At 47.9% G+C, this 26,705-nt stretch overlaps 1 protein-coding gene across 4 annotated transcripts in view; it reads left to right on the forward strand.

Annotated features, from left to right (window-relative positions):
- LOC119456179 (atrial natriuretic peptide-converting enzyme) overlaps nucleotides 1-26,705 on the forward strand; it is a 608,985-nt gene that overhangs the window by 263,912 nt on the left and 318,368 nt on the right. For 3 of the 4 annotated variants that reach the window (XM_049660866.1, XM_049660865.1, XM_037717807.2), the window contains exon 3: nucleotides 26,459-26,488. The exons of the other annotated variant lie outside the window; for it this stretch is intronic. In XM_049660866.1, the coding sequence (XP_049516823.1) occupies nucleotides 26,459-26,488 (30 nt within the window). The remainder of the gene's footprint in view (nucleotides 1-26,458; nucleotides 26,489-26,705) is intronic. 4 annotated transcript variants of the gene reach the window in all.

Below are 26,705 nucleotides of genomic sequence, written 5' to 3' on the forward strand. Positions count from 1 at the left end.
GTCTGGACGCACACGGGAAAAGAAAAAGCACATGAAATTACGACATGTCTTGTGACCGCATCGATGCATAGTTTCTAAACCTTGTTCGCTGTCATAGCTTTTTTCGTAGTGTTGTTAGTGCGTGTGTGTGCTCGAAGCATGAGTAATACATTAAGATATACGTATATGATGGTCAAGAGGCATAAGTATTTTTCTTGCATTCTATAACCGACAGCTAGTTTACTATGATATAGAGTTTTATTGCACTTGTATACCTATCTCGTGCAATAATATATACAACAGTACAAAGAAATTACACTAGAAACTCTGGTTGTTTGAATCTTAATATTTATTCGACGGCGTTCTACGTTCATTAAACAAACAAACAAACAAAAATCCTCCGACGCGGCCTTGAGAAAGCACACTTCGTGCGCGAATGATGCCGCCACACGCCGCTCTAGAGCTCCTGAATATATGAATTTTCGTCTCTCTCGCAACTTCCGCAAAGCTATTACATTGATTCACAATTAGTGTCATTATTAATATACATACGTGAAATATCTTTAGAATTGTCAACACAGTTATATATTTTACCTCTCCATCCTGGAAAGAGGCAGCCGACGCACGACTCAAATAGGATACTTTCGCCATTCAAGTAACTGACATGCATTGATATAATTCGTAACTGTCTCTGATGCCACTTAAAGACAGCTTCCAGTTTAAATACACGGATAAGTGCGCCGAAGTTTTACTGCAAAACGGCCGCAGCAGCAGACGACGCGCACCGCCGGCGACAAGCCTCCGACCGCAGCGCCTATTTTGTCGTCATGATGCGGAGAAGCGCTGAACTACTCTTCACGCCCGGCGGACGGCACACCTACCCATCTAGCCACTGTATCCGGGGCGAAAATACAGACATGGGCGCCTATAGCTCGCGAGAGCACAGGCTCCCACTGGGACACGCCGACAGGAAAAGTCCCGGCGGATGCGCTAGAGTGACTTAAGAATACTGGGAGCGCGAATACACGGGGGGACGTGAAGTAGAGCACTGCACGGGCCGATTTTCTCAGCCTGGGCCCGTTTTTACGTTGGGCGGCCCGCCCGAGCCCGATCAAAACTTTTATGGCGAGACCCGAATAATCTACGTTACCCGTCCGGCCCGGCCCGCCACCCCTTTACCTTAGGCCCGAGCCCGGACCGAGCCCAACTCGAAACCGGCCCGAACCCGGCCCGAGACCGAAAAATAATGTTTTTCAGAGTTGAGACGCCCGAGAATAACTCGCTGCACGTTACATGCACACCACCAGAAAGCCCGAGCCCGGCCCGGGCCCGCGTCAAAAAACCCGAGTCCGGCCCGGGCCCGGGTCAAAAAGCACACGCCATGCCCGAGCCCGGCCCGAGCCCGTGAAAAAACTGTTCTACCCGGCCCGGCCCGGGCTTTCGGGTAAGCCCGAGTCCGTGCAGTGCTCTAACGTGAAGCTTTTCCGGGGAACTGCTACGCCGTGACGCGGCTGTGCCGGACCCATCACCCGTTTAGACGAGGTTCCCGTTAGGCTGATTAATGAGCTCGGACCAAAAAGTAAGGAAGCTCTGTTGAAAGTAGTAGAAAAAAAGCTTACAATATAGGCGAATACCGGACAGTTGGCGACTAAGTAGAATTCATTTAATTAATAAAGGTAAGGGGAAAAAAGGTAGAATTCACTCATATAGACCGTTGGACATTACATCGGTACAGCAGCTAGAAGAGGAGCGTGCGTCTAAATGTCGTACAAAAATCCCTCACGTGACTCGATCCTAGGCACCTAGGGACACGATTATTTAGGGACTTTTGAGAAGGCGCGATGGTGGTGCCAAGCGACGACGGCATGCGACGGCGTGTTCGTTCTCGGCGTGATCGTTCTCTGGCCCGCGCCGACCGCGCGTTGTTCAACATTGCGTGTGTGATTGTGCTTGCGTTGCCTGTGTATTGGTTGTAGGTTCTGTGTTAGTTGGCGGAAAGCCGTGAGTAGTGCTTGTGTGGCAGTGCGGCTTTGGCCTCGATGAGCTCTGGCAATACAGAATCTGCGTTGTGTGATCCGTGTTCCTTGACAATGCGGCGGTGGTGACGATTGAAATGTCGAAGTGGCGTAGCGCCTCGACAGCACAGTTCAGCGAAACGCGATGTGGCGTCGCCGTGTCCGCCTCTGCTTAACGGACGTCGAGGGATGTTCTGCTCTCTACAAGTGACAAAAATGTATGGAGGTAGTTTTTTCCCTTCCTCCATGCAAAAATGGGACAGCGTCGACCGCCCACGGTTCAGCGCTGAATGTGTGGTTTGAGTACTGTGCTTGAAACGAGTGCTGCAGCTGTGGTGCCCTAATTTCGCACAATTGCGACGCGTGCTTTTGTGCAAGAAGGGCAACAAATCGTATCTTGACCCGCTGAGGCAATGCTACAATGTCAACAATGCCGTGCAAGTTTGTTATGATGGTAGTCTCTACAGCAAGCATGTTTTAAGCAAGTAAGCGTGCACTGCAGCTATGCTGTGAATATAGCCTCAACTCAAGAATGTGGTGCTTGCAGAACCCTCATGTTTGTTTCTGCTTTCAAACAAGCTGTATGTTAGGATTGTCACTCACTGCTCACATGAGACATGGGGGTCCATCGTGTGGGTTGGGGCTCAGCAGGAATGTGTGGCGAGGGGGTGTGGAGTTGGTGGCTGTGTCAGGTGCCACACTGAATTTTCTCATTGGAATAAGCTCAATGTAGAAGGACACACCGTATACCTGATGGCTCACTTTCACAGATATTACCGTATTGGCATGAATATGCCCTTTTTCCTTGAAATTTCCAGCCTCAGGACACGCCTCGCAATATATTCAGGTTCGTGACACACATAATCACAATAAATTTGTCTTTAGGAGAAACCAAAAGCCCCTCGTTACATCATATTTGTGGTCGTGTTACTTACATGCAAATCCAGTACTTTCAGTGCCCATTGACTGACTGAGGGGTGCAGGACTTTGGCAGTGGTAGCAGCACCAAAGCAGCTGCCCAAATGGTATACCCTATAGTGTTAGATTTCTTGTGCACATGGTTGTACTGTGAAAACATGTGAAAGGAATTCCACAGTTGCTGCAGCATCACGTCTGGATCTGTGAATCACGAGCGGTTGTTTGATCACGTCTGAATTTCTGTTGTCACCGAGTGGTTCTTTGATCATTAGCTTAGGCTGTCTGTTTTCTACATATGGCGGCAATGGCGTCAGAGTAGCTGCAAAAATGGGATTTTGCTGTACAATCGCAGGTTGGTTGCTTTTCTGATTGTTACAGTGCTCTATTTGCTGCAACTGCTGCCATATGTTGCTTTACCATGTCTGGTGAATGCCTTGAGCGTGAACCACATTTGGATGATGATGCTTGTGAAAGTATAACATGCTCCGTGTATGTAAAGAAAACTATCACACCAGTAGGTGTGGTGGAGTCACTGATGAAATAGAAGTTGAAAAATGAAAGTTCTCGCAAAATCTGGAAGTGTTTATGGCGCTTGCCATCAAAAATGTGTAACAATCCAAGTAAACAGAAAGATAACCTACCTATCCTGAAGAATATGTAAGTGATGCTTCAAGTTGTCAACTTAAAGCTTGATATGCTGATGCCGATCAAGGAAAGAGTTGAGATTATATAGAAGGATTCAGTGCAATTCATGTTAAATCAGCTTGGCAATCTTGTCAAAACGACCGAATAAAATTGGGACAACTTTTAAGAGATTGCCATGATAATGTGATGAGGTTGCTGGCATTAGTTGGTGCTTCGGAAACAAAGCATCACAGGTATGTGCTGATTGAGCTTCTCGCAGGTGCCCTATTTACTGGAGCTTTGGGGCGCCCTCACCATGGCTGCTCACATGCCCATTTTTCTGGCTGTAACAACCTAGAGTCAGTGCACAGGTGTTTTTAACGTTCCATGATTCAGTAAACTTGGCGTCACTATGCACAAAATTCAGATTACGACAGCCCAAGATCGCAACTGCCATGAACTGAACATAAAATTGCCTATAAACATGCATTGTGCATTGAATGCCTGCAAATTCTGTAATGCCACTTTCATGAAATTGACTGGCATGGTTTGCTTGAAACTAAAAACATGTTTGATCCTCAGTTGTGGCAGACTTCTCATATTCACGATAACATATTTTATTATGCAGGTGCAAATTGTAAAGGAACTGAAGCAACTGGTATTCTTGGTGAGAATCAGTCATGCTCATTAGAAATTATAGCTAAGGCTATATATACATTACTTCAGGTGAAATCGACTAATCTTGAGACAGGAGCTCAGCTGTGGCACATAGGTACAGGGGAATAAATTTAGAAAGAAAAAAAATTCTGGCACAACCCATTTCACGATGATGCCGATGCTAATACGATGGCATTGAAACAATGTAGAGACATTGTATTGCCACCACAGTTCAGTCATGTACGAGCCGGGATCCTCTTTCACTATTCCCTCTGGACAAGTTACTCCTGTTAGCAGGGTTGCCGCTAAGTCAGTGCTTGACATTCGATTCGAATTTGCCCAGCACCTAAGAATTTTTTTTGTCATTGATGAGCGGCTCATACCTCGTGACCTATTTTTGTTTCAAACTGAGTGTCCTCAGCACAGCAGCCCCAGTGCTCTACCCATTTTACCATGGATTACCCAGTCACCCAAGTTTACGGAAAAATGGATAAAGACCCAGACAGACAGGAAGATAGGATATTCCACACTTTTCAGGGGTTAAGAATGCTGATTCTAGGCAATATACACAACTGGCCTGTTATGTATGCATTGCCAGCATTGCAGGAGAACAATTCACAATTTAGAGCTTTTATTGGTAAAACCACAACAATGTACCCGATTTTAATTTCACAAGAAACAGTAGTGCCATCTGGTTTATGTATTCGTCACAGGCTCCAGAAGGAGTATTGCGTAGAGGGGGGAGGGCATCGCATAACAAAGGAGCCAAAAAGTTATACGTTAGAAATATAAACAGCGACACAAGATCAATACAGTAACTTGAAAAGAACAAATTATAAAATCTTGAAGCAAAATTTTACCATTAGAGAGCTGATATATACAGCGAATAGTACGATTGCATAATTACATAAAAAAAGTTACATACACCAGAAGTAGAAACCACTTGAACACTACCCAAACATACTTATTTTTTTGTCTGAAGGTTACAGTATTGTTAATGTCAGCAATGTTATCGAGAAGACCATTCCAATGCCTAATGGCACATGGCAAAGCAGACAAGTTAAAGGCATCAGTTCGACCAAAAATGTGCTGGACGCTAAGGCGATTGTGCAAGCACCTAGATGTGTGGGATGGACAAACAAGAAGGAAGGTGGACGATTGCTCACTATGAATGATTTTATGTAGCAGACAAAGCGACACTACACTTCAAAGGATGGTAGTGACAATGACAACGTAATGTTAGATACGCTCAAATATTGGTTGTAATCCCTGGCAATTAAACGTGCAGCACAGTTTTGGCTGTACTCAAGAATGCGGATTAGATAAGCCTGGAGAAGTGACCTAATTGAACCTGCCAATTCTAGTTGGGGCAAGAATAATGTTTGATATGCAAGCTTTCTTGTGAAGGAAGGAGCAGCATGAAGGTTGCATTTTTGAAGATTGATGATCAAAGCACTTATGTATATGGAGGTTAATCGATAGTATATACAACACTGCCACAGTGCAGTCAAGACATTGCAGTAGTGACATCTATGCAAACAGCAACACAACACACATGGAGATGAGATGCAGTGCAACAATGCCCTTGTAGCCTACAATGTGTGGTTACTCAATATTTAGAAGCAGCGACACTACTACTGGGGCAACTATAAGTGTTGTGCACGGGTGACGAGTTGACTGTAGTAGCAGCAGAAGGCACAGGTTGTGAACTTGCGGGCGATCAGCTGTTGCGACGACAATGAACTGTAGACTGCCTAGGTCGAAGGGAACACAGTACCTTGGCCTGTTGACTCTTCATTGATGTTGCGTAAGGGCCCACAATTTGTGCAGAAAGCGTGTGGCCATCCATGGCTCAATCACAGTTGTACGGTTGTTGGTGCCGATATTGCTCTTAAATTTTCCAAAAATGCGGGCATGACCAACTTAGTCGTCTGCAGTTTCTTTTCTGTCACCACCAAAGAACACTGCCAATGGTGCAGTTTTTTGGTAGACTTAACATCTTTTAAAAGCACATTAAAAGAACATTGCCAATAATTTGTCATCAAATTGACAAGACACAAAGAACAGACCAGCTTAGCTAGCCTCCACATTTTGCAAACAGAATAGCAGCTCACTTTGAAGAAAATGGGTCATCATGATTACTAAGGGCATGCAAAGCATGGAATGCCAGATTGGGAGCAGTACTGGGGCACTCCTGACAATCTTCTCACGGTAGACATTGTCTTATAACACATGCTAGGCATGTAGATATGCTTCATATTAAAACTGCAAGGCTGGCCAGCAGCATATCGCAGCACCATCGCCATCGGCGTCTGTCAAGCAAGGACGCCTGGCTACGTAAATATTAATGCGTCGACGCTACAGAACAGGGCGGGCACAGAGGCGCCGCTCCAGGGCGCCAGTTCGCGAACTGGCCGTTGCCAAGACGCCGACGCGAATTGGATATTTCGAGCGTCTGCACAGCACGGATTTCATGGCGTTCTGCCACCACAGCTGCACCACTCGTTTCAAGCACAGCACAAACTGAGGCCTCATGGCGTTCTCCTACCCACAGCTGATACACTCGTTTCAAGCGCAGTACTCAAACCACACATTCAGCGCTGAACCGTGGGCGGTCGACACAGTCACATTTTTGTGACTTGTAGAGAGCAGCATATCCCTCGACGTCCGTTAAGCAGAGGCGGACACGGCGACGCCACATCGCGTTTCGCTGAACTGTGCTGTCGAGGCGCTACGCCACTTCGACATTTCAATCGTCACCACCGCCGCATTGTCAAGGAACACGGATCACACAATGCAGATTCTGTATTGCCAGAGCTCACCGAGGCCAAAGCCGACCTGCCACATAAGCACTACTCACGGTTTTCCGCCAAGTAAGACAGAACCTACAACCAATACACAAGCAACGCAAGCACAATCGCACACGCAATGTTGAACAACGCGCGGTCGGCGCGGGCCCAGAGAACGATCACGCCGAGAACGAACACGCCGTCGCAAGCCGTCCACCTTCCTCCATGATGCCGTCGTCGCTTGGCGCCACCATCGCGCCTTCTCAAAAGTCCCTAAATGATCGTGTCCCTAGCTGCCTAGGATCGAGTCACGTGAGGGATTTTTGTACGACATTTAGACGCACGCAGAAGAGGAAGGTGAAAGCAATGGCGGCGGCGAAGCAATAATGACAGCAGTGGCGGCGCTGCAGACGCCAGCAAGATCGCTCCCCGGGCGCGGAGGCATGGCGGTTGATGCCGCGGGTTTCGAAGCGGGCGTTTTTGTTCGCAATTAGCGATCGCATATTTGACATAACTAGCGTTGAGCTAATTATTATCTTACCTTTTTAGTAGAGAAGACAATAAATGACTGGCAGCTATCCTCTGATAAGTGTTTAAGTGTTAAAGATGCATTCGTTTCGGGCACGTCACGGCCGGCACAAAGCTTTTCGCTGGTCTCGGCCGCACGCGTTCTACGTGCTTTCCCGAATCGTCGGGAGTGAAAAAAAAATGATTTCAGCTAATGCGAAGAATATTATGCTAGTGGTGTGGGTAAAGAAAGCTGCACCGATTTCTAGGCTCGCAGTGAAGAGATCCTTAGGTCATATTACTGCGACGCACTGCACCCTGCTCATCAAACTGGTTAATACCAATATATGATGCTTTAGAAATAATTCCACATAGGAGTTAAGTAAACAAACTTATTTCAGTCGCCAATGTGATGAACTAGAAGGGTGGTGACCATGAATAATACTCAAAAGGACGAGAGACAGCACTTGATTCTATGATTCAATAGGTGGATAGCAAAATGACGATGTCGTCATCTAGCGACTTCCGGTTCGCGGATTAGCGCTTCTGTTGCTTCGTTCAGCCTTGTCAGCAGTTTCTACAGTGCGATTTCCCGCTGTTCGCGAAGAAAACACGCTTCAGCAACGTGATTATGGTTGGCTGCTCGGCATTAGGGTGCGCGAACTCTTCCGTGGAAGGAAAAAAAGTGTTTCATTTTCCATGGAATGAAGCGCACAAACGTAAATGGGCAGTTGCCGTCAAACGAGCGACTGTGAACGGCGAGCTGTGGGTACCGAACGTAGGAGCCAGAATATGTGAAGCTCATTTCGTCACAGGCAGGTGTTTTGGCGAATAACTTCGTCTACTAACTTTCTTGTACAAATACCCCCTTTTTAACAATCACTTAAGTGCAGACAGGTGCACCCAGCAAAGATCCTCAGCACATTGATTATGTGCCGTCTTCATTCCGGCACAACGAAAAGGCAACTGAGGCTGCACGAAAGAGTGAGGAGAGGTAACCTCAAAATAATTCGTCAACTTTTCAAATACTTAAATCAGTGCTTTCTCTCTGCAGTTATACACGACATGCGTCTCTTGACAAAAAACGGGAGACTGCGAAGGCACAGCAGCCGACGACATCGCGCGCGCTGGTCACCGCTGCAGACAAAACAGCGGACGAAGCGATCGACTGTACCGTTTGTTATGGGAAGCGTTACCAACAGCCACTTATTAGGTTGACTTACCACTTATTAAAAACTACTTCTAAGTTAACGAACGTTTATATCCGCTCGACAAACGTTTGCGCTTGATAAACGTTATGACTATTTGACGCGACACAAACACGTTAGCGCATGAAATGCCTGCCACCTAAAAAAAAAATGTCACAGTTTCGCCCTAAGGGCGAAGCAATGAATGCGATAGCAACACAGCAATGTCATACGAAGTAAGGTGAGCGGCTTTGGTAGCAATATGAATTGTAGTAAACATGAGCTGATTAAGTAAGCAGGTGTGCTGCGGCGTAAGTAGACCGACATGAAGAGAGACTCGATGACCACGAGAAGGCGCGTGTGAAACGGTGGTGTTGATGAGAAGCGCTTCCCGTGGGCAGCGCGTGCGAAGGGACACACCTGTAGCGCTGCACTGCCGACCCGGGCAGCATTGCATGTGTAGCGTGCGTTGGAAAATGTGGCCCGACTATTACTAACTGTGGTGTGAGCGCGCACAAACAAACATGAATAGATCACACTGAATGACTGCAGACAACGACTGTCAAAACGCTGGCAGTAAGCGCATATACGTCGCAGCGGGCGAAGGTACGTGCGGTCTATCGCTTCAACGGAAACTGAGCGGCGAATGCATGGCGCATAAAGGTCAGAGCCGTGTGGAGATAAGAGACGGTGCGAGCGAGTGACGAGCGCGGTTGTTGGCAGAGTAGAAATGCGCCCCCCCCCCCCCCCCTGCTCCCTCCGGCACTCGCTTCCCGCTTCCTTGCTTGCGCGTGGAATATTGAGTGCGTTCGCTCTCCGTGACAGCGTGCGTCCCCGCACGCTTCCACTCGGGCATACGGCGCGCGGCGAAGATTTTATCTATACGGAACCTCACGGCGACGGTGACGGCGACGACGACGGCGACGCCGACGGCAGAAATCCGGTGAAAGTGTCCATATAATTGCTATCGCAATAAAATACACGAGTCTAGCGACAAGTGACGCGATGGAGATGGCTGTCGCGTTCACTCGTCGCCTACAAGTCGTACCGCATGCGAGCGACGAGACGAGCGACGACTTTGAGCGACGTCTCGCCGGTGTCGCCGGTATGAAGGCAGCAAATACTCGCCGAAACTGGCGTTACGCGTGCTTTATTAATTTAACTTTATGTGTTTTAGTGTAAAGAGTAGCATTAGTATTTATAAAGGTCGTGCACTATGTTATTATCCTTGACACGTATCAAAATCTAGTCGTTTGCCCGTTCCGTGCGACAATCGGTAGTACTTGACTGATGTATATCCAGTTCCGACTTCGCGCTATTGGCTAGTCGCTCATAGCACTTCCGAGCGACGAGCGACGAATTCTACATTTCCAGAACCGAGCGATCGAGCGACAATAACAAGCGATCTGTTCGCGCGACGGCCCGTTTCGTCGCTCGAAGCAGTCGCTCGTCGCCGTCGCCGTCGCGCACAAAATCGCTCTCGTGCGGTTTGGGCTTAAGCCAACATAAGTACGAAGGAGCGATAGCTCACACCTACGTTTTGGAACTGCCCAGCGGTGGTTATATCGTGGTTTTTCACCAAAGTTCCGCAGGACAAAACGCGTGAAGCGTGGATATGAAGTGACGGCGGCATAGACGGCGTCGTGGTCTCGAACCAGAAGTTGTAGCAGAATACGCCGTACCCCACAATGCCTTGCGACAACCGAGATTTTGCTATCCACCTATATACAGGGTGTCCAACTATCATGCACCAAGAAAATATGCAAATCCCACGTAGCTGGACAGAACCAAGATAATGTTGCTTGCCGTCGCTTGGAGATACTGAGATTATTTTTTGCATTCCACCTAATTACATAATTAGTCATAATTAATTAATGAACTTTTTAAATATTATAATTAGATTAAAAGTGTTAATGAGAAAACTGTGAAACAACGTGAAAAACTCTTCATACAGCTTTCTGTTGCTCAGCACGTGCTACATAAAAGCCTTTTTCCGAGCGTGAAAGAAGCCCGCAAATACACGCAAAATTAGCGCGCGACCTGCCGCTCGAGGCACCTTGCGTGTATTCACGGCTTCTTGCACGCTCGGAAAAACGCTTTTAAGTAGCACGTGCTGAGCAAAAACAGAAAGCCGTATCGAGAGTTGTTCACGTTGTTTTACAGTTTTATCGTTAACACTTTTAATCTAATTATAATATTTAAAAAGTTCATTAATTAATTATGACTAATTATGTAATTAGGTGGAATGCAAAAAATAATCTCAGTATCTCCAAGCGACGGCAAGCAACATTATCTTGGTTCTGTCCCGCTGCCACGCTTTAAGTGCCTCATCGTCATCAGGCACCGAGAAAAGGGATGTTTTTTTTTCTGCTACTCTAGCAGAAACATAGCCTGTTATGCAGCCCAGCGCAAAACAGTGCGTCTGTCGTTTCATGCGACTTCCCATTGCTCCTGACGGCATGGTAACGTGTAAAAATATTGTCACCACAAGGAGGTACAACTGCACAGCGTGAATGCGAACATAAATGAGCCGTGGAGCTAAAAGAACCGAACAGTACCATCCGAACAGTACCATCCGAACCGAGCGCACTCGCTAGCTCCGGCAGCAGCCAAACTACAGCGGTGGCATCTAAGCGTCGACGCGCGCGCCACCACTCGGCATCACGATTGGGAGAACTTCAGAATCGTTTCAGAATGGGTAGGCGTCTTGATGACAACTTATTTGTCGTTACTCACTGCACAGTCGTTGCCTATACCTGCCCCTTCCACAATTTCCCACAAAATGTTGCGGTCTACGTTGTAATACGCTCCGGCAATGTCTAAAAAAGCCACATATAGCGGTCTCCTTTCTTCTATCGATATTTCAATACACTGAGTGTATAGGGAGATTTATCGACAAAATACCGTTTGTGTTGAATGGGACGGGATGACGAGCGAGGATAAAGTTGATATCAACAGGAGACTGAGACAGTGTTACCCTTTATCCCCGCTGCTGTTTATGGTGTACATGGTAAGGATGGACTAGAAGGAATCAATATCGGATTTAACCTCTCATACAAACAAGCTGGCACAATAGCTTCCAGGTTTATTTCATGCGGACGACATTGTGTTGCTTGCTAACAAGCAAACTCATATGCAACGTCTGGCTGATATCTGTGGAGAAGAATGTGAGAAGTTAGGATTAAAATTTTGCGTTAAAAAATCAGGTTTAATGGTATACAATGAAAACAGTGAACAGACAGTGTTGATACAGGCCCAGGAAATACCTCGGGTACACGAATGCAAATGCCTTGGGTGTATGGATAAACGAAGGCGATAGATATCTGGAGACACAGAAAAAACAATAATAGCAAAAGGCAAGCGAAATGCGGCCATAATGAAACACAGACCCCTATGGGGATACAGGTACGAGGTGCCCCGGTGTATGTGGAAAGGTGTAATGGTTCTAGGGCTAACATTTGGAAATGCGGTTGTTTGCTTGAAGTCAAGGGTACAATCGAGACTCGATGGCAACCAAGGGTCAATGGGACGCCTCGCATTAGGCGCTCACGGGAAGACTACTAATGAAGCTGTGCAGGGTGATATGGGCTGGACAAATTTTGAAGTTAGGGTAGCGCAGAGTAAAATTGATTTTGAAGAACGACTGAGAAATATGGATGAAAGTAGATGGTGTGCAAGAGTGTTGAGGTATTTCTGCAGGCAAAACATTGACTCACCGTGGAGGAAAAGAACTAGGAAGCTTACCAGAAAGTATGCGACTGGTATGGTCAGCAGCACGGCAACAAAGGACGTCAAAAGCAAAGTGAGAGAGGCTGAGACATTGTCATGGGTGGCGGCAATGGAAAGGAAACCTGCTATGACGAACTACCTCAAGGAAAAAAAAAATCAGGAGAGAAACAATTTATGATAACTCAAAGGGAAGCTCCTTACGAAGCGAGATCAGGATGCGTTAGAACGCGAAGTTATAAAGCGAGGTACACTAAGCATGAAGACGCATGTGCTTGCTGCGGTGAAGCTATAGGGAAACGATGGAATATGCTTTATTGGAATGCGAAGAAATCTACGCAGCTGCCAGTCTAGGCTCCTCTAACCTCCTGAAGCCCTTGGGTTCAGGGATAGCAGGGGGAAAGTAATCATGTCCGCTATCGAGATTAGTAAGAGGCGGTTGGACGTTTGGATGGCAGAAAAGTAGAGAGACCACAAACAACGGAGACGTACAGAAACAGAGTTCCCAGTAATGGTTAAAAATGTTTGATGCTCGGAATTCTTTGTATTTGTGTGTACCAGCCCGTTTCAAAGGAGACGCTCGTAGCATCCATCCATCCGTGGTCTTTCTCCGCTGGGGAAGCTGCGCCAAAGCGGCGGCCGTCTGCTACGCGCTTGATATTTTAGTCGCCATTAGCAAACATTGCGACAATTTAGCTCCTATAAAATACTACTTTACTGCCAGATAATACTGCAACGACTCACCGCACAGGGAACGTGTTTGTGGGCTGTATATACGGGGATTTTGTGTATTTCCTTCTATGCTTGCAGGTTTGTCACGGCAATGGTCCGCATTTATTGCGTCTTTTTCAGGCACACTTTCTGCACACACTTCATCGTGAGCGGAAGTATTTTATTTAGTAAAGTGTGGCATGACGAACGCAAACGTGCTGCAAAATAGAATAAGCACGACATGACACTCTTAACCTGGAGCACGAAGCAGATATGAACGGCTTGCTCATGCTCTGCAACCTTCATTTACTTTCTTTTATTTCGAGCATTCGAATTGCTTTACAAGACTGCCTCCCGCGCTCTGCTGTTTCCTTCTTACATTGAAAGTAAATCTATCTATTTATTCCGTGCGTTCGCCGGTTCGTACATAGCAAATATACTTGCTGATCAATTAACACGTAGTTGTAATTACATCATGAAAAGAGACAACTTTTCAAGTTCTACTGCCGTTGAAGGCAATAACTGTACCGATATTTAAAATTAACAGCAATATTTGTAGTGCATCAAACGTTGTAATTTTCATGACAACATATATGTCAGTATAATTAAAACACACATAAAATCGTCATGCGCCATAAAGTCTTGCTAGTTTACGTAACAATAATAGGTTGAGCAATAAATTACGGCTACAACTCTCCCACCGGCGGCCCATTTGCATGTGATAGCATGAGACAAGTTACATATTGATGATTTAAGAGAGGATTCACGGATTATTTAACGAGGTTGTTGTAACAGTTAAACTTTCACATAACAAATGAGTTAACGACTGGGCCAGTAATAGCTATCCATTTATTTCAATGTAGAAAAAATTAAATTTGTGTATAAATGAAAAATTTCCGAAAACGAAGGAAGAAGGACCGGGCAAATGCAGATGATTCAGTGCTTCTGGATGTCTCCGCATCATATCACCTCCAGGCCCCGCTCCTTCCTCTCTTCTCATTGACCAATCATTCGTAAAGTAAAGCCCTACACCTTTTTAATAATTCGGTTTCATCTTAGCCTCCGCATTATATCACCACCTCCAGTCTACTTTCCTTTCTGGCTTCTCATATTGAGCTATCATACGGCGCAATGCCGTCCCCACATTGCATCACGGCTCCCGGTGTTGCTTGACTTTCGCTGCTCGCTCATTCCGTGGCCCCCGCCGCATTGCTAGGCTTTGCATCATCACTTACAATCTCGCTCTCCTATCGGAACTTATTTAAGCTCCCTGCGCCGGTTCGAAATTGCGCTTGCTCCAACCGCATTTAATCGGCTCCGGCTGTTCCCTATCCATGAAGAAGAGCAAGTCTGTACCTGTTTATAAGTATATTTGTTGTCTCATGTTATACTTTTGTCAGGCACGGTACATAAGAGATCTCTGTATTTGTTGATTATATTTATTATTTACATAGAGCAGGATTTTATTCCTGCACAATTTTCTAAAGTGATTGAAATAACACCTCTACGTTTGTACACTGCTTACTCTATCTTTGATTCGGCAGTTATGTAATTTATACAGCAAAAAAGCTGGTATATATGCCTTTAATTTATTTTATGTAGATAAAGCCTCTTTCTGTGGGACACATTTGGCGTAAAAACTTGTGGAATAAAATTTGCCTGCATTTAATGCTTACAAGCTTCGTCTAAGCACGCCGAAGGTCGTTGCTGCACGCTATCTCTGAAGCGAAATAAGCTAACATTATTACGGCGCTACTGTTTCTCTCGTTTCCCTTACGACCTCTTTCTGAGCTCTTTGCATAATAAAGTACTAGTCGAGGCTAACTACCGTGTCCACGGTCTGCCGCGAGACGCTAGTGAGGCAGGATTTTACGGAAGACCCGTCGTCTAGCTCGGCTTCTTGTGTTGTCTCGGATGGCCCGGCCTGCTTGGCCTCTGATTCATGGATTTTGCGCGCTAGAATTTGGTTTTGGCGCCTGAGCTCCTCTACCTGCTGCTGTAGGGCGGTTTCGGTAGGGGAGGGCCTGGAGACTGCCCCCCTCCAACTGCTCACCTGTGGTTCGACGGGTGCCAAGGGCGGGAAGTCCTTGGCCTTGAGGACCGGGGGCCTCGCCTGGGTCCCGGAATTCACATTTGTAGGTGACCCAGTTTGGGCCTTCTTGGGTTCTGGTGGGGCGGCTGGCGCTTTCTTGGGGCCGCCCTTGGGCGTAGGAATATGTTTATGCCCTGTCTTTGGCTTGGATCCGGGTGGGGAGCCCGGCTTTATGGGTTTCCGGAACCGCCCGGCACAGCCGGGAGCTCCGGTTGGGTGGCCGCCTCCGCAGAGGAGACAGCTCGGAGCACACTGGTGTTCTGCGGGACCGTCAGGAGTGGCATCAGGGACCTGGACCCCGCAGCTTCCGCAGCGCCCAACCTGCGGTCGCGGGCAGGCATCGGCCCGATGGCCCACTGTGCCACAGAGGGGGCATGTAGGCACTGTCTTCTTATACAGGCGAACAGGGAGCCGCTCGTAGCTGTATAACACCGTCCGTGGCACCTTGGTCCCCACGAAAGTGAGCACCACAACAGGGGTTCCCCCCAGCTTCCGCACAGACACTACATTTGGTTCTGCACTGAGTTTGCGTTTCACGCTTTCGGACGTTTCGTCCTGAGAGACGGTCACGACGCCCCGACAGAACTCACCGGAGAGTTTGGGGTGTCCCCGGAATGGCAGCTGGCGGCCCCCAACTGGCAGCATAATATCCCGGAGTAGCTTCTCTGCGGCGTCCACTGATTTCAGCGCGCACACTAGCACGTTTTGGTCCCAGACGGGCCATGCCACAAGTCCTACACTTGCGTCGTCCCCGATGATGCTGCGGATTGCAGCGCCGGCTTGTCCAGGACCAAAAGTTGCCTTGAGGTCGATGGTCTCTCGTGGTTTCAGCACTACGATTATGTCGTCTTTTTCGATGCGCGGCGTGTTCTGCGGCCGCCACTGGAGTTGCTTGGCGCGCTTCGAGGACGCGCACGGCGCGCACCCGCCCTGCGCATGCTCAAAGCGAGCCGCCGTCTGTTGCTGGGCGGCACCCGCGCAGCATCCCTCGAGGCCGCTCCCCTGTTTTTCCTTCCGCGCCAGACGCGGATCATATCCTGGAGGTATTCTTCCTCGGTTGGTAGAGGCTTCTCGGTTTGAGCCGTATCCATGCTTACGACCCGTAGGGACTCTGGGTCGTATCCGGTGACTTGATTTGCAGCCGCCATCGCCGGGGGATCCCCCAGCGGGGCCAGCGCGGGCCTTGCTGCCGTTAGGCTCAGCTCCGCGGCGGCGTGGCGAAAACTTCAAATGGCCGAAAAAAAAAAAGAACAAACGGCCGAAAAATGGCCAAAAGTTGGTCCACTCTCACAAACGTGGTGTCTACGGGTGCCGCAGAGGTTCCTGGAGACGATGGTAAAAGGCTTGCAGGGGCAAGAGTTAACTTACCGCAAATAATTGCGATTTTTCACGGTGCCGACGTGGTTTGCGACCGCTCCCGTCGAGAGGCACCGGGAGGCGACAAGAGGCGTACCTCAGTGCGCACAAGTAGTAAACGTCTGCTTTTACAGACCCATTGTTAAATGCTACAGGGTAAAAACGAATTTTATTATTGCGATAGCAATTATATGGACACTTGAACCGGATTTCTGCCGTCGGCGTCGCCGTCGTCGTCGCCGTCGTCGTCGCCGTCGCCGTCGCCGTGAGGTTCTCTATAGATAAAATCTTCGCCGCGCGCCATATGCCCGAGAGGAAGCGTGCGGGGACGCGCGCTATCACGGAGAGCGAACGCACTCAATCTCCCACGCGCAAGCAAGGAAGCAGGAAGCCAGCGCCGGAGGGAGCAAGGGGGGGGGGGGGGGGGCGCACTTCTCTGCCAACAACCGCGCTCGTCGCTCGCTCGCACCGTCTCTTATCTCCACGCGGCTCTGACCTTTAAGCGCCGGCGCATTCAGTTTCCGTTGAAGCGATAGACCGCACGTACCTTCGCCCGCTGCGGCGTATGTTTGCTGCCAGCGTTTTGACAGTCGTTGTCTGCTGTCATTCAGTGTGATCTCTTCGTGTTTGTGCGCGCTCACACCACGCTTGTTCATTCAGTTCGTAATAGTCAGGCCACATTTTCCAACGCACGCTACACACGCAATGCTGCCCGGATCGGCAGTGCAGCGCTACAGGTGTGTCCCTTCGCACGCGCTGCCCACGGGAAGCGCTTCTCATCAACACCACCGTTTCACACGCGCCTTCTCGTGGTCATCGAGTCTCTCTTCATGTCGGTCTACTTACGCCGCAGCACACCTGCTTACTTAATCAGCTCATGTTTACTACAATTCATATTGCTACCAATGCCGCTCACCTTACTTCGTATGACATTGCTGTGTTGCTATCGCATTCATTGCTTCGCCCTTAGGGCGAAACTGTGACATTTTTTATGAACGGGTATTGCCGTGTAAGTTGTATAAGATTATTTAGGGATAGTACTTTAGCTGTAATAAAGTAAGGCAAAGTGTGATCCATGTCTTCTAGACCAAAAATACTTGGATAGCTATGTTTCTGCAGCCTTTGTCATAAATGAAAGTTACGCTGTGAAGTAGAACACCGTACAAGGATGCAATACTGCAAACTAGACTGTTTTAAGATAATAGAATAGCGCGATTTTTAGATGCAGGGGCAAGTAACCTTTATATTTTGTGGGAAACGGCTCGATCCCGCATTCCACGCCAGCAGGCTCAGCAGGCCGCGCCCAAGGGCAGCTCGCTCGTCCCTCGCCTTCTTCGTTCACAGTGCCGCTAATAATGTCGGCGTTCCCACAATTTATACAATGAGGATTTTGAGATGGATTAACGCAGGGACGCCACGTGTACATTCCAGCGAAGAACCTCATCAAAAACAACTCCAAGAAACTTCTACGATGTTACGTGCTCTAGAGCACTGTCATCATATTGCAGTTCAAAGGACGTATGGGTTTTTGGTTGTTCTCTTAAAAAAACAAAACAAAAACAATATACTTTGTTTTTTATAACTGCAGTTTGTTTCCGTTTATCAATGCATATAGTTGCGCGAGCGCATTGCAACATTCCCAGTCGAAGTCAATTGAGTTAGTGGAGAATGTTCGGTAAAGGATTAAGTATGCAGAAACTTTTCCAGATTTTCGATTAGTTTGTCTCATTAGAAGGAAATAATCCAGGCCTTGAAGAGTTAGACATGAGCGCAGCTCTTGCCTCCGTAAGTTTTGCGCTGCCGAAGGCTAAATTGGACGGCGACTTGGGGAAGGTGGGCGTTTGTCGAAGGCGAACGGACGAATAAGCAGCTGACCCCGACGAAACCGGGTACGGACAAATGTAGTTCTTACTGTGCTCTCCGTCAAGTGCACACAGGTCGCGGCGACACGAAGATAGCAGCAGTCGGTGGTGGGCGATGCCGAAAAAGCAGTGGGGCGCTTGGTGGTCGGCCGGGATGAGCGAAGCCCTCATGGCAGTGCCCGATGGGGCGAGCTCTGAAACACTCGAGCTGCAGTAGCCATCTCCAGTGGCTCAAGTCGAGAAGCTCGCGGTTCGAGCGCCGCATGGAAATGCGCTGTTTCCGCACCTCGTCGTAACTTTGACAGAGCTGAATCACGTTGGTGGCCGCTTGAGAGATTTTGGCAACGTGGAAGACACCGTCCTCGATCTCTTTCACAGTGTGCCTGATTTTGTCAGCTTCTGGTCGATCGTAGTTGATATGGCGGATCTTCGATGTCTCGAAATAATTTAGCAAGTATAATTTCCGCCGGATTGCTGGGCGGGACCAGGAAAGCACTGTTCTGCGCGGAGATTGCACACAGCAGATCGCCGAATAGTTCCGCGTTGCTTGTATTAAAACACGACCAGTTGGAAATGTCAACCTCGTGGTTACGAAACCACAGATTTGCCGCATTCGACAGGCAAAAGATGACGTTGTTTAGTATGGCATTTAGTGCTTGCTCGTTCGTAGGAGGATAGCCTGTCCTCCACTTTGAGGTCGGTGGTGCCACTCAATATAACAAGATGCCGCTTCCTTGGCACGCCGGAACAAATGACAGCCGGGGCTGAGGTGGCATCTTGCTGTCCCACGTCGTAGACGAGGCCGGAGTTAAATAGTAGAACCTCCACAAAACTCTAGGCATGCCACGAAGTCACGAAAACGGCTTGGTCAACGAGCACCAACAACCATCTTCTTTGAAATGGCGTCCGTGTATGCAACGCCCGCCGCAGTGGCTTAGCGCCTATGAGGTTGCGTTGCTGAGTCGCGGGATAAAATCCTGGCCGCGGCGGCTCCGTTTCGATGGGGGGCGAAATGCAAAAAAAAAAAAAAAAACGCCTGTGTACCGTGCATTGCGGGCACGTTAAAGATCCCCTGACGGTCAAAATGAATTCGGAGTCCCACACTACGGCGTGCCTCATAATCACATCGTGGTTTTGGCACGTAAAACCCATGAATTCAATCAATTCCGTATGCATATATAAACCAACAGAAACCAAGGACAGCATATGAGAATTACTTGTACTTATTAATTGTAAGTAAATTAAGAAAAATTGATGGAAATGAAAGTGGATGAAATAACGACTGGCCGCAGGCGGGACACGATCCTACGTCTTCGCATTACGCGTGCGATGCTTTTAACAATTCAGCTAACGCGGCGCCGTTCTCCCATTCACTTTCAGAGGTATTTATGCTTATCTACTACAACTAACCCTGGGAGTGTTAGCCAGCGCCACCACTCACAAGCCTTGGCAGCGGATGTGGAACGTCCTTTCTGCCGCAGGCGTCACGAGCACGTGATCTTTTTGGGTGAAGGCAACTGGTCAATAAACCCACACATGCTACCTGAAGGCTATTGTTCATTACATAGCGAGGATCTCGAATCCGGCAGCATCCGGCACCATGTGTGGGTTTATTGTGCAGTTGCCTTCACCGAAAAAGTTCTCGTACACGTTACGCCTGCGGCAGAAAGGTGTCACGATGCCTTTGTCTGTCGCTTTTTATGATCCGATTAATAAAATCGGGCACCTCGGTTTCCGTTCTTCTTATATATATCATTCATCAGTGTCATCGCACTCTTGATAAAGGCCGGACCCCGGCCGCAACGTCGACATTAAATTGTTGTTGCGTTTCTACGTGCGCCTGCACTTCTTTTAACTTTTAACTTTGACGGGCTCAAAGCCCCGCCATCCGAAAAACCAAACCAACCTTATCCTCACCTACTCATCTACATTACCGCACGTGAACAACATCCTAGCCAAAGACTTTAATATTATTCAGTAGAGCACACGTTTGTCTTCAATTTTCACAGAGCCACCCCGAGTTGTCTATCGCCGGTGAAGGAATCTATAACATTAACAAGTCCTTGTAAATATTCTATAGCATTACTTGATTTCATTCAAATGTGTATTTGCACCAATCCTTCTAATGTTCCCGCTGTTTCTCTATGTTGCATTATTTCATAATTTGTTTAATGTAGCTGTTTACATCAGGTTCCTGTTATGCTAATGTTTAACAATCGTTACCAACATGTATAATTAATTCTGTGTATGTATTTATAATTAATCCTGTGTATATATATGATCCCGTGTTATTCCTCGTCCTTGTGTCGTTTTCGCGCTATGAATCCCAGTTAATATTACCAACTGTGTATATATTGTTTTTTTTTCATTTTCCCCGATCTTATTCATTGCTTATATATATATATATATATATATATATATATATATATTTGTCCTACGCACTGTCCGTTGCTGTCATTCTAAGGGGGCTGTCACCCCGTCAAGCTACTCATTGCAGTAGCTTTTCGTGACTGCTCCTTTCTTTCTTGGAAAGACAAATAAAGCAAATCAAATCAAATCACGAGATATCCTCGTCAGAGCTTGAACAGCCATGGTTCAAAACATAGAATCAGGCTGTAAACCTTGTAGTAAACCACGCTGCAAGGTCTGTAAGCACATGACTTGAACCTGTCTTGCTAAGGCTACTTCCTCTGATGTCACATTCAAAATTAAGCAACCTCTAAATTGTGAGAGCAGCAATGTGGTCTACATGCTCCATTGTGACGTCTGCGACCAACAGTATATTGGCCAGACTGGAATCGCGTTCAGACTCCGTCTAAATAACCACAGAGCTCACACTCGCGCACTACCATTCTCAAAACATATCAGTCTACCAGAGCACTCATTTGACAAAATACGTGTCACTCTTCTCCAGTCAGGCTTCCGCTCTTCTCGTGAAATGTAGAAGAATCACGCACGGCATAAATTAACACATGGGAAACCTCTCGTTTCTTTGTGCATAAGTTAAATTAGCTAAATAAGAACTGAATCCCCACATAGGGTGGCCGAACACGTGTGTGATGTCGAAAGAATGCCCACTACCCCAGTGGGGGAGCGGACCGAACCACCCTACATTATTGTGCCTTGCTTTTTTATTTCATGCTTATTTCGCCACGCTGATAATATTATATTTGCGGTTTATTTCTTCTTCTTTCGTGTTTCTCGTGTTTTCCTTTTTTCTTTGTCTGGCACGACCAGGTCTTAGTGTATTTCCTTTTGTTTTTTGCATGCTCAGCTCAAAATGACAGGCGTGCCCGTCAATCATGTATGTCAAACACGCTTAACAGCGACCTTGTCAAAGAAAGGTCCACTGCCGCTGTTGACGGGAATGCGCCGTGCATCGTCGTCGATCATGTAAAAGCACGTGTAACGGGGACAGTGTCAAAGACCTGTCCAGCGCCAATGATGATACACGTGTAAAAGCACGCATAATGGGGACCGTTTCAAGCATCTGTCCACTGCCAATGATGACAGGTACGCGTCGTGAAGAACCCCGTTACCAACAAGTAATTTCCCTAGCCATCGGCTCTCTCCGTTGTATTTTTTTCTTTTATTTGTTTTTTCTTTTATATTTTTATCTATTTATTTATTTAACTTTCGGCACGTTCAGCTCAAAATGGCAGGCGCGCTCGTCAATCATGTCTGTCAAAGCACGCGTAAGTGCGACCGTGTCAATGACATGTCCACTACCACTGTTGACGGGAATGCGCCGTGCATCATCGTGGATCAGGTAAAAGCGCATATAACGGGGACCATATCAAAGACCTGTCCACTGCCAATGATGACAGGAACGCGTCATGCAGAACCCCATTACTAACAAGTAATCTCTTTGGCCATCGACTCTCTCCCTCATGTTCTTTTTTTTAATTTTTTCTCTCTCTCCCCTTTCTCTCTTTTTTTGGCGTGTTCTTTCTCTACCTGAAGATATAAAAAGACAGTTGGCAAGAATTTCCTGTATCCCTTGAATACACCGACCGAAACTGTTGGGTAAATAAACCTAAGATAACCGCGAAGTTGTGCTTCTCATTTTTCTAAATACGCTTATATATATATATATATATATATATATATATATATATATATATATATATATATATATTGTAAACACGAAGTGAACTTGGCCGCGGGCGCTCGCGAGGCGGGCGCTGAGAGGGAAGACGACGAGGCAGATTATAGAACAGCCGGCCCAGGAACGGGTGCTGTCTCTGTGTCTCTCCTTTACAATGGCGCAGTCGACAGCCACCACCCTCAGCCCCCACCGCATCAGTCACAGGCATCCGGTTCCATGTCGGCGTCCTCCAACATCCATCCAGCAATGTCTCCAAGACAGTGGGTGCATCAGCGTCAGCAACAGAGGCATGCGGCGACGACGCGGGCGAGGTGCAGTACTGCGACCCAACCTGCCCTGCCGCCGTGGCTCTGCGGCTGCTGAGGGCCGAAGAGCAGCGCACGCCACCCCTGCTGCAGGGAGGGCGTCGTCCGCCGACGCGAGTGCGCGCCAGCGGCACATCTACGAGACGGCGTTAGACTTCCGTGTCCAGCAGTGAGTTCCGGACCAGGGCTCGGACCAGATGGCCCAGAGCCTTGTGCTACTCCTCCCTGGGCTGCAGCAGCCGCGTGCAGGCCCCCTCCATCCGGTGCCGTCCTCGTCTTCGGGAGTGTCAGTTATACCAGGTTGCAAGGGAGGCATCACAAGAGAGCCTTCACTGCAGGCTGCCTGTTACCCGAAGCCACGACCGCACCAGGGGAGCAGTTGCAGCACTCCGGTATCTTCTAGTGTTCAGGAGCAAACAGCGCCAACACATCGTGGTTCCAGCAGCAGTGGCGGTGGCAAGTTCCGATCCCTGCTACCCTGCAGAGGGCAGGGTTTGGCGCTGAAGCAAGCGTCAGCGGCTGACAAGGCCATTTACCAGAACCACCCATTACCACGGTCCCCTATTTCCGAAAACACCCCTGCTGCCCCTATTGGTGCTGTCGCCGGTAAGCGCAACACCCACGCAGGAGAGAAGGTGCGGCCTTCAGAGTCGGTGCGGCGCCCACGGCATGGTGGCCACCGCAACAAAGTGCACCCTGGCACCCGTGATGCTCAATCTGTTCGGGTCTACATTCTCGTACAATGTGTGGTCATCTTTTTCCAACAACAGTCGGCAAGGCCTGCGACCAGCGCGCAACAGGCAGTGCCGCCCGCCAGAGAAGCTGGTTGCGCGCTGGACGGCTCACCAAGGCCGACCTCACACCCTGGACAAGTAGCTTAGTTGCAAGCGCACCGGAAACTTGCTGCGTGGCCGAGTGTAAAGACGAAGTGAACTTGGCCGCGGGCGCTCGCAAGGCGGGCGCTGAGAGGGAAGACGACGAGGCAGAATATAGAACAGCCGGCCCATGAACGGGTGCTGTCTCTCTGTCTCTCCTTTACAATAATATATATTATACATTACAATATATATATATATATATATATATATATATATATAGCAAGCAAAGACGATCGCAAACATCGGTACGATGCCTCTCACCGCGTCGTTTCCTACCGCCCTGGTGACGATGGGCACATGCACGAACACCCGGTTTATGTGAGAAGCTTGAGTCTCGCTATATTGACCCCTACAAAGTCATATCGCCGGTGAACTATATCACGTTACACTAGTTGGTGCCCCAACCGACCGATGCTGCCGTGGAACAGAGATCGTGCACGTTTCCCGCCTGAAGCCCTTTCATCTGCGTTCCGCAGTCTAATGTGCGGCCAGGCTAACGTGCGTCTACGGGGAAAATTAGTGTAATCAATTATGAGGACTTCATCTTCATCTGTACAAAAGCATCAGCAATCATCGGCTCGTGTTCTTTTTCGTCGGCGCCATCTTTCCTTCTTGGAAAGCGTCGTCTCGACCAAGGTATTTCAATATATATATATATATATATATATATATATATATATAATCAACGGCAAATATCTCAACAAATTTCCGTTTGCAGATGAGATTGTCCTCTTCAGCAACACTGGGGAGGCATAACAACAAATGACTGAGGACCTTAATCGAGAAAGTGTAAGCGTAGGGTTAAATATTATGATGCAGAAAACAAAGGTCATGTCCAATAGCCTGACAATGGAACAATAATTCATGGTTGCCAGACAGCCTCTAGAGTCTGTAAAGGAGTACGTTTATCTTGGTCAATTACTGACATAGGACCCTGATCATGAGAAGAAAATTTACAGAAGAATACAATTGGGTTGGAGTGCATACGGCAGGCATTTCCAAATGCTGACTGGGAGCTTAACACTGTCGTTGAAAAAAAAAAAAGTGTACAATCATTGCGTTCTACCGGTGCTAACATATGGCGCAGAAACTTGGAGGTTAACAAAGAAGCTCGAGAACAAGGACCGCACAAAGAGCGATGGAACGAAACGTGTTAGGCCTGAGGGTAAGAGACCGGAAGAGAGCGGTGTGGATCAGAGAGCAAACCGGGATGGCCGATATTCTAGTTGGCATTAGGAGAAAAATCATGCGGTTCCGACGCACTGTGGGAATCGATGTAAGGGAAGCTTTGTGTGCTCTTTGCTTTGATATAAGATAATTAGCAGTGATGTTGACGGCGAATGTTTATTTTATTCAGCGTTTAGTGCAATACTAGAATGGTGAGTTGATATTGAACGTTACATTGCGTGCATCACTGCTGTTTATCTGCGTAATACACAGAACACACAGCGAAACGTCTTTACGTGAGGCGTTGCTGTGCGCATAACCTCCGAGAAGGTTAACACTGCCTCACACGGCACATCGCCTCGGGGCAGAAGTGCAAAACTTTAATTGAATTATGGGGCTGTACGTGCCGAAAGCACAATCGGAATATGAGGTAGTGAGGCGGATTAATTTCGACCACCTGTGGTTCCTTAACGCTATAAGTACACGGCCCTTCTTGCATTTCGTCCCCGTCGAAATGCGGCCAGGATCGAACCGGTGACGTTGAGTGACGCCGTACCCGCGGCGGGTGCAGTGCCGCCTAGACGCTACGCTGCTTTAACGCCATTTGTCCGCTGTATTTGCACGGTGTTTATTTCTCAGAAAGAGAAGAAACGTACCTTCAACTTGTTTGTCCGCAACTGCTCTCCTGTCACAGCGTTTCCTTGCCTTCTTACATCAACGTTTCCCTCTTCCACTCTCCCCCATGTATGGGAACTGTGAGCGAAGAGTGTCATTCCCTCGTTTCGTGGCTGCGTCGGTTCGACCCATTCTCTGCCTCCCTACCTCCTCTCTCCCATTCTATCTACCTCCCCTCTGGGCTGTTGCGCGTTAGTACAAAGGCAAGCGCTGCTGTTTCTGAAATGCTTTTGCGGGGCGTCACGGATAATTGCAACTGCAAAGAGGGAATTGCGGCGACGCCGAGGGAGTTCCAGAGGGCAGTGTAGCAATGCGAAGGTCCAAACGAGTTTTTCGTGTCGCCTTTCCTCTGTACCACGCTCCTCCCAAGCGTGCAAGACAGCAGAAGCAGTGGAAAAGAAAGGCGCTGAAAAGAAAGCTTCGCTTTAAAGACTGCGTCGACCACTAAAGTTACAGAAATTAGGTGGGCTGAAGAAACGAGGAAATTTGCCTCGCGCAACACAGGGGTAATTAGAGATCGAGGCCTGCAGTGGACATAAACACACGACGCTGCTGCTGATGTAGATATACGCATGTTTCTGTGCGTTTATAATTGCAAGCAATGGAACAATAAAGAAACAAGCCGGTAAACCGGAGTCGACACCCACTCGAACAGCATTCGATCTGGCGTTTCAAGCGAGTCTCGCCTGAGTGAGAATAAGAGTGAATTCTTGCTTGCACAAATGCGATGCAGCACGCTGATTACGTTAGCGCAGTTGGTAACCGTTAGCCAGATGTGCTTCACGAAACATTGATTCCCTCGGCGTCTCCGAAAAAGGTTTAATTACTCCGGTTTTTTCAGTGTCTTGAAACGTCTTGAAAGCGTCCTGAAGGTCGTCTGACGCAATGACTCTTTTTTGCAGTTCGATTCTTGGAGGGCCAACGGACCACAGGTACGGCTAGACAGAGGACACTGGTATGCCCTCTTTTAAGAGGAGGAACATTTTTACAACATAGGCTTGGCAAATGGAGGCATGCATTACGACAAGGCTCCGGACAATTCATTGGACAGTCAGCGTTCAAGCAATATAAGAAACACTGGTATAGTATAAAAAGCAGGATGCTATGTAAAAAAAATAATAAGACTAGACGAGATATATACATAGCACA

This window comes from Dermacentor silvarum, chromosome 1 (genome assembly GCF_013339745.2).
Source record: "Dermacentor silvarum isolate Dsil-2018 chromosome 1, BIME_Dsil_1.4, whole genome shotgun sequence".
Classification (NCBI taxonomy): Eukaryota; Metazoa; Arthropoda; class Arachnida; order Ixodida; family Ixodidae; genus Dermacentor; species Dermacentor silvarum.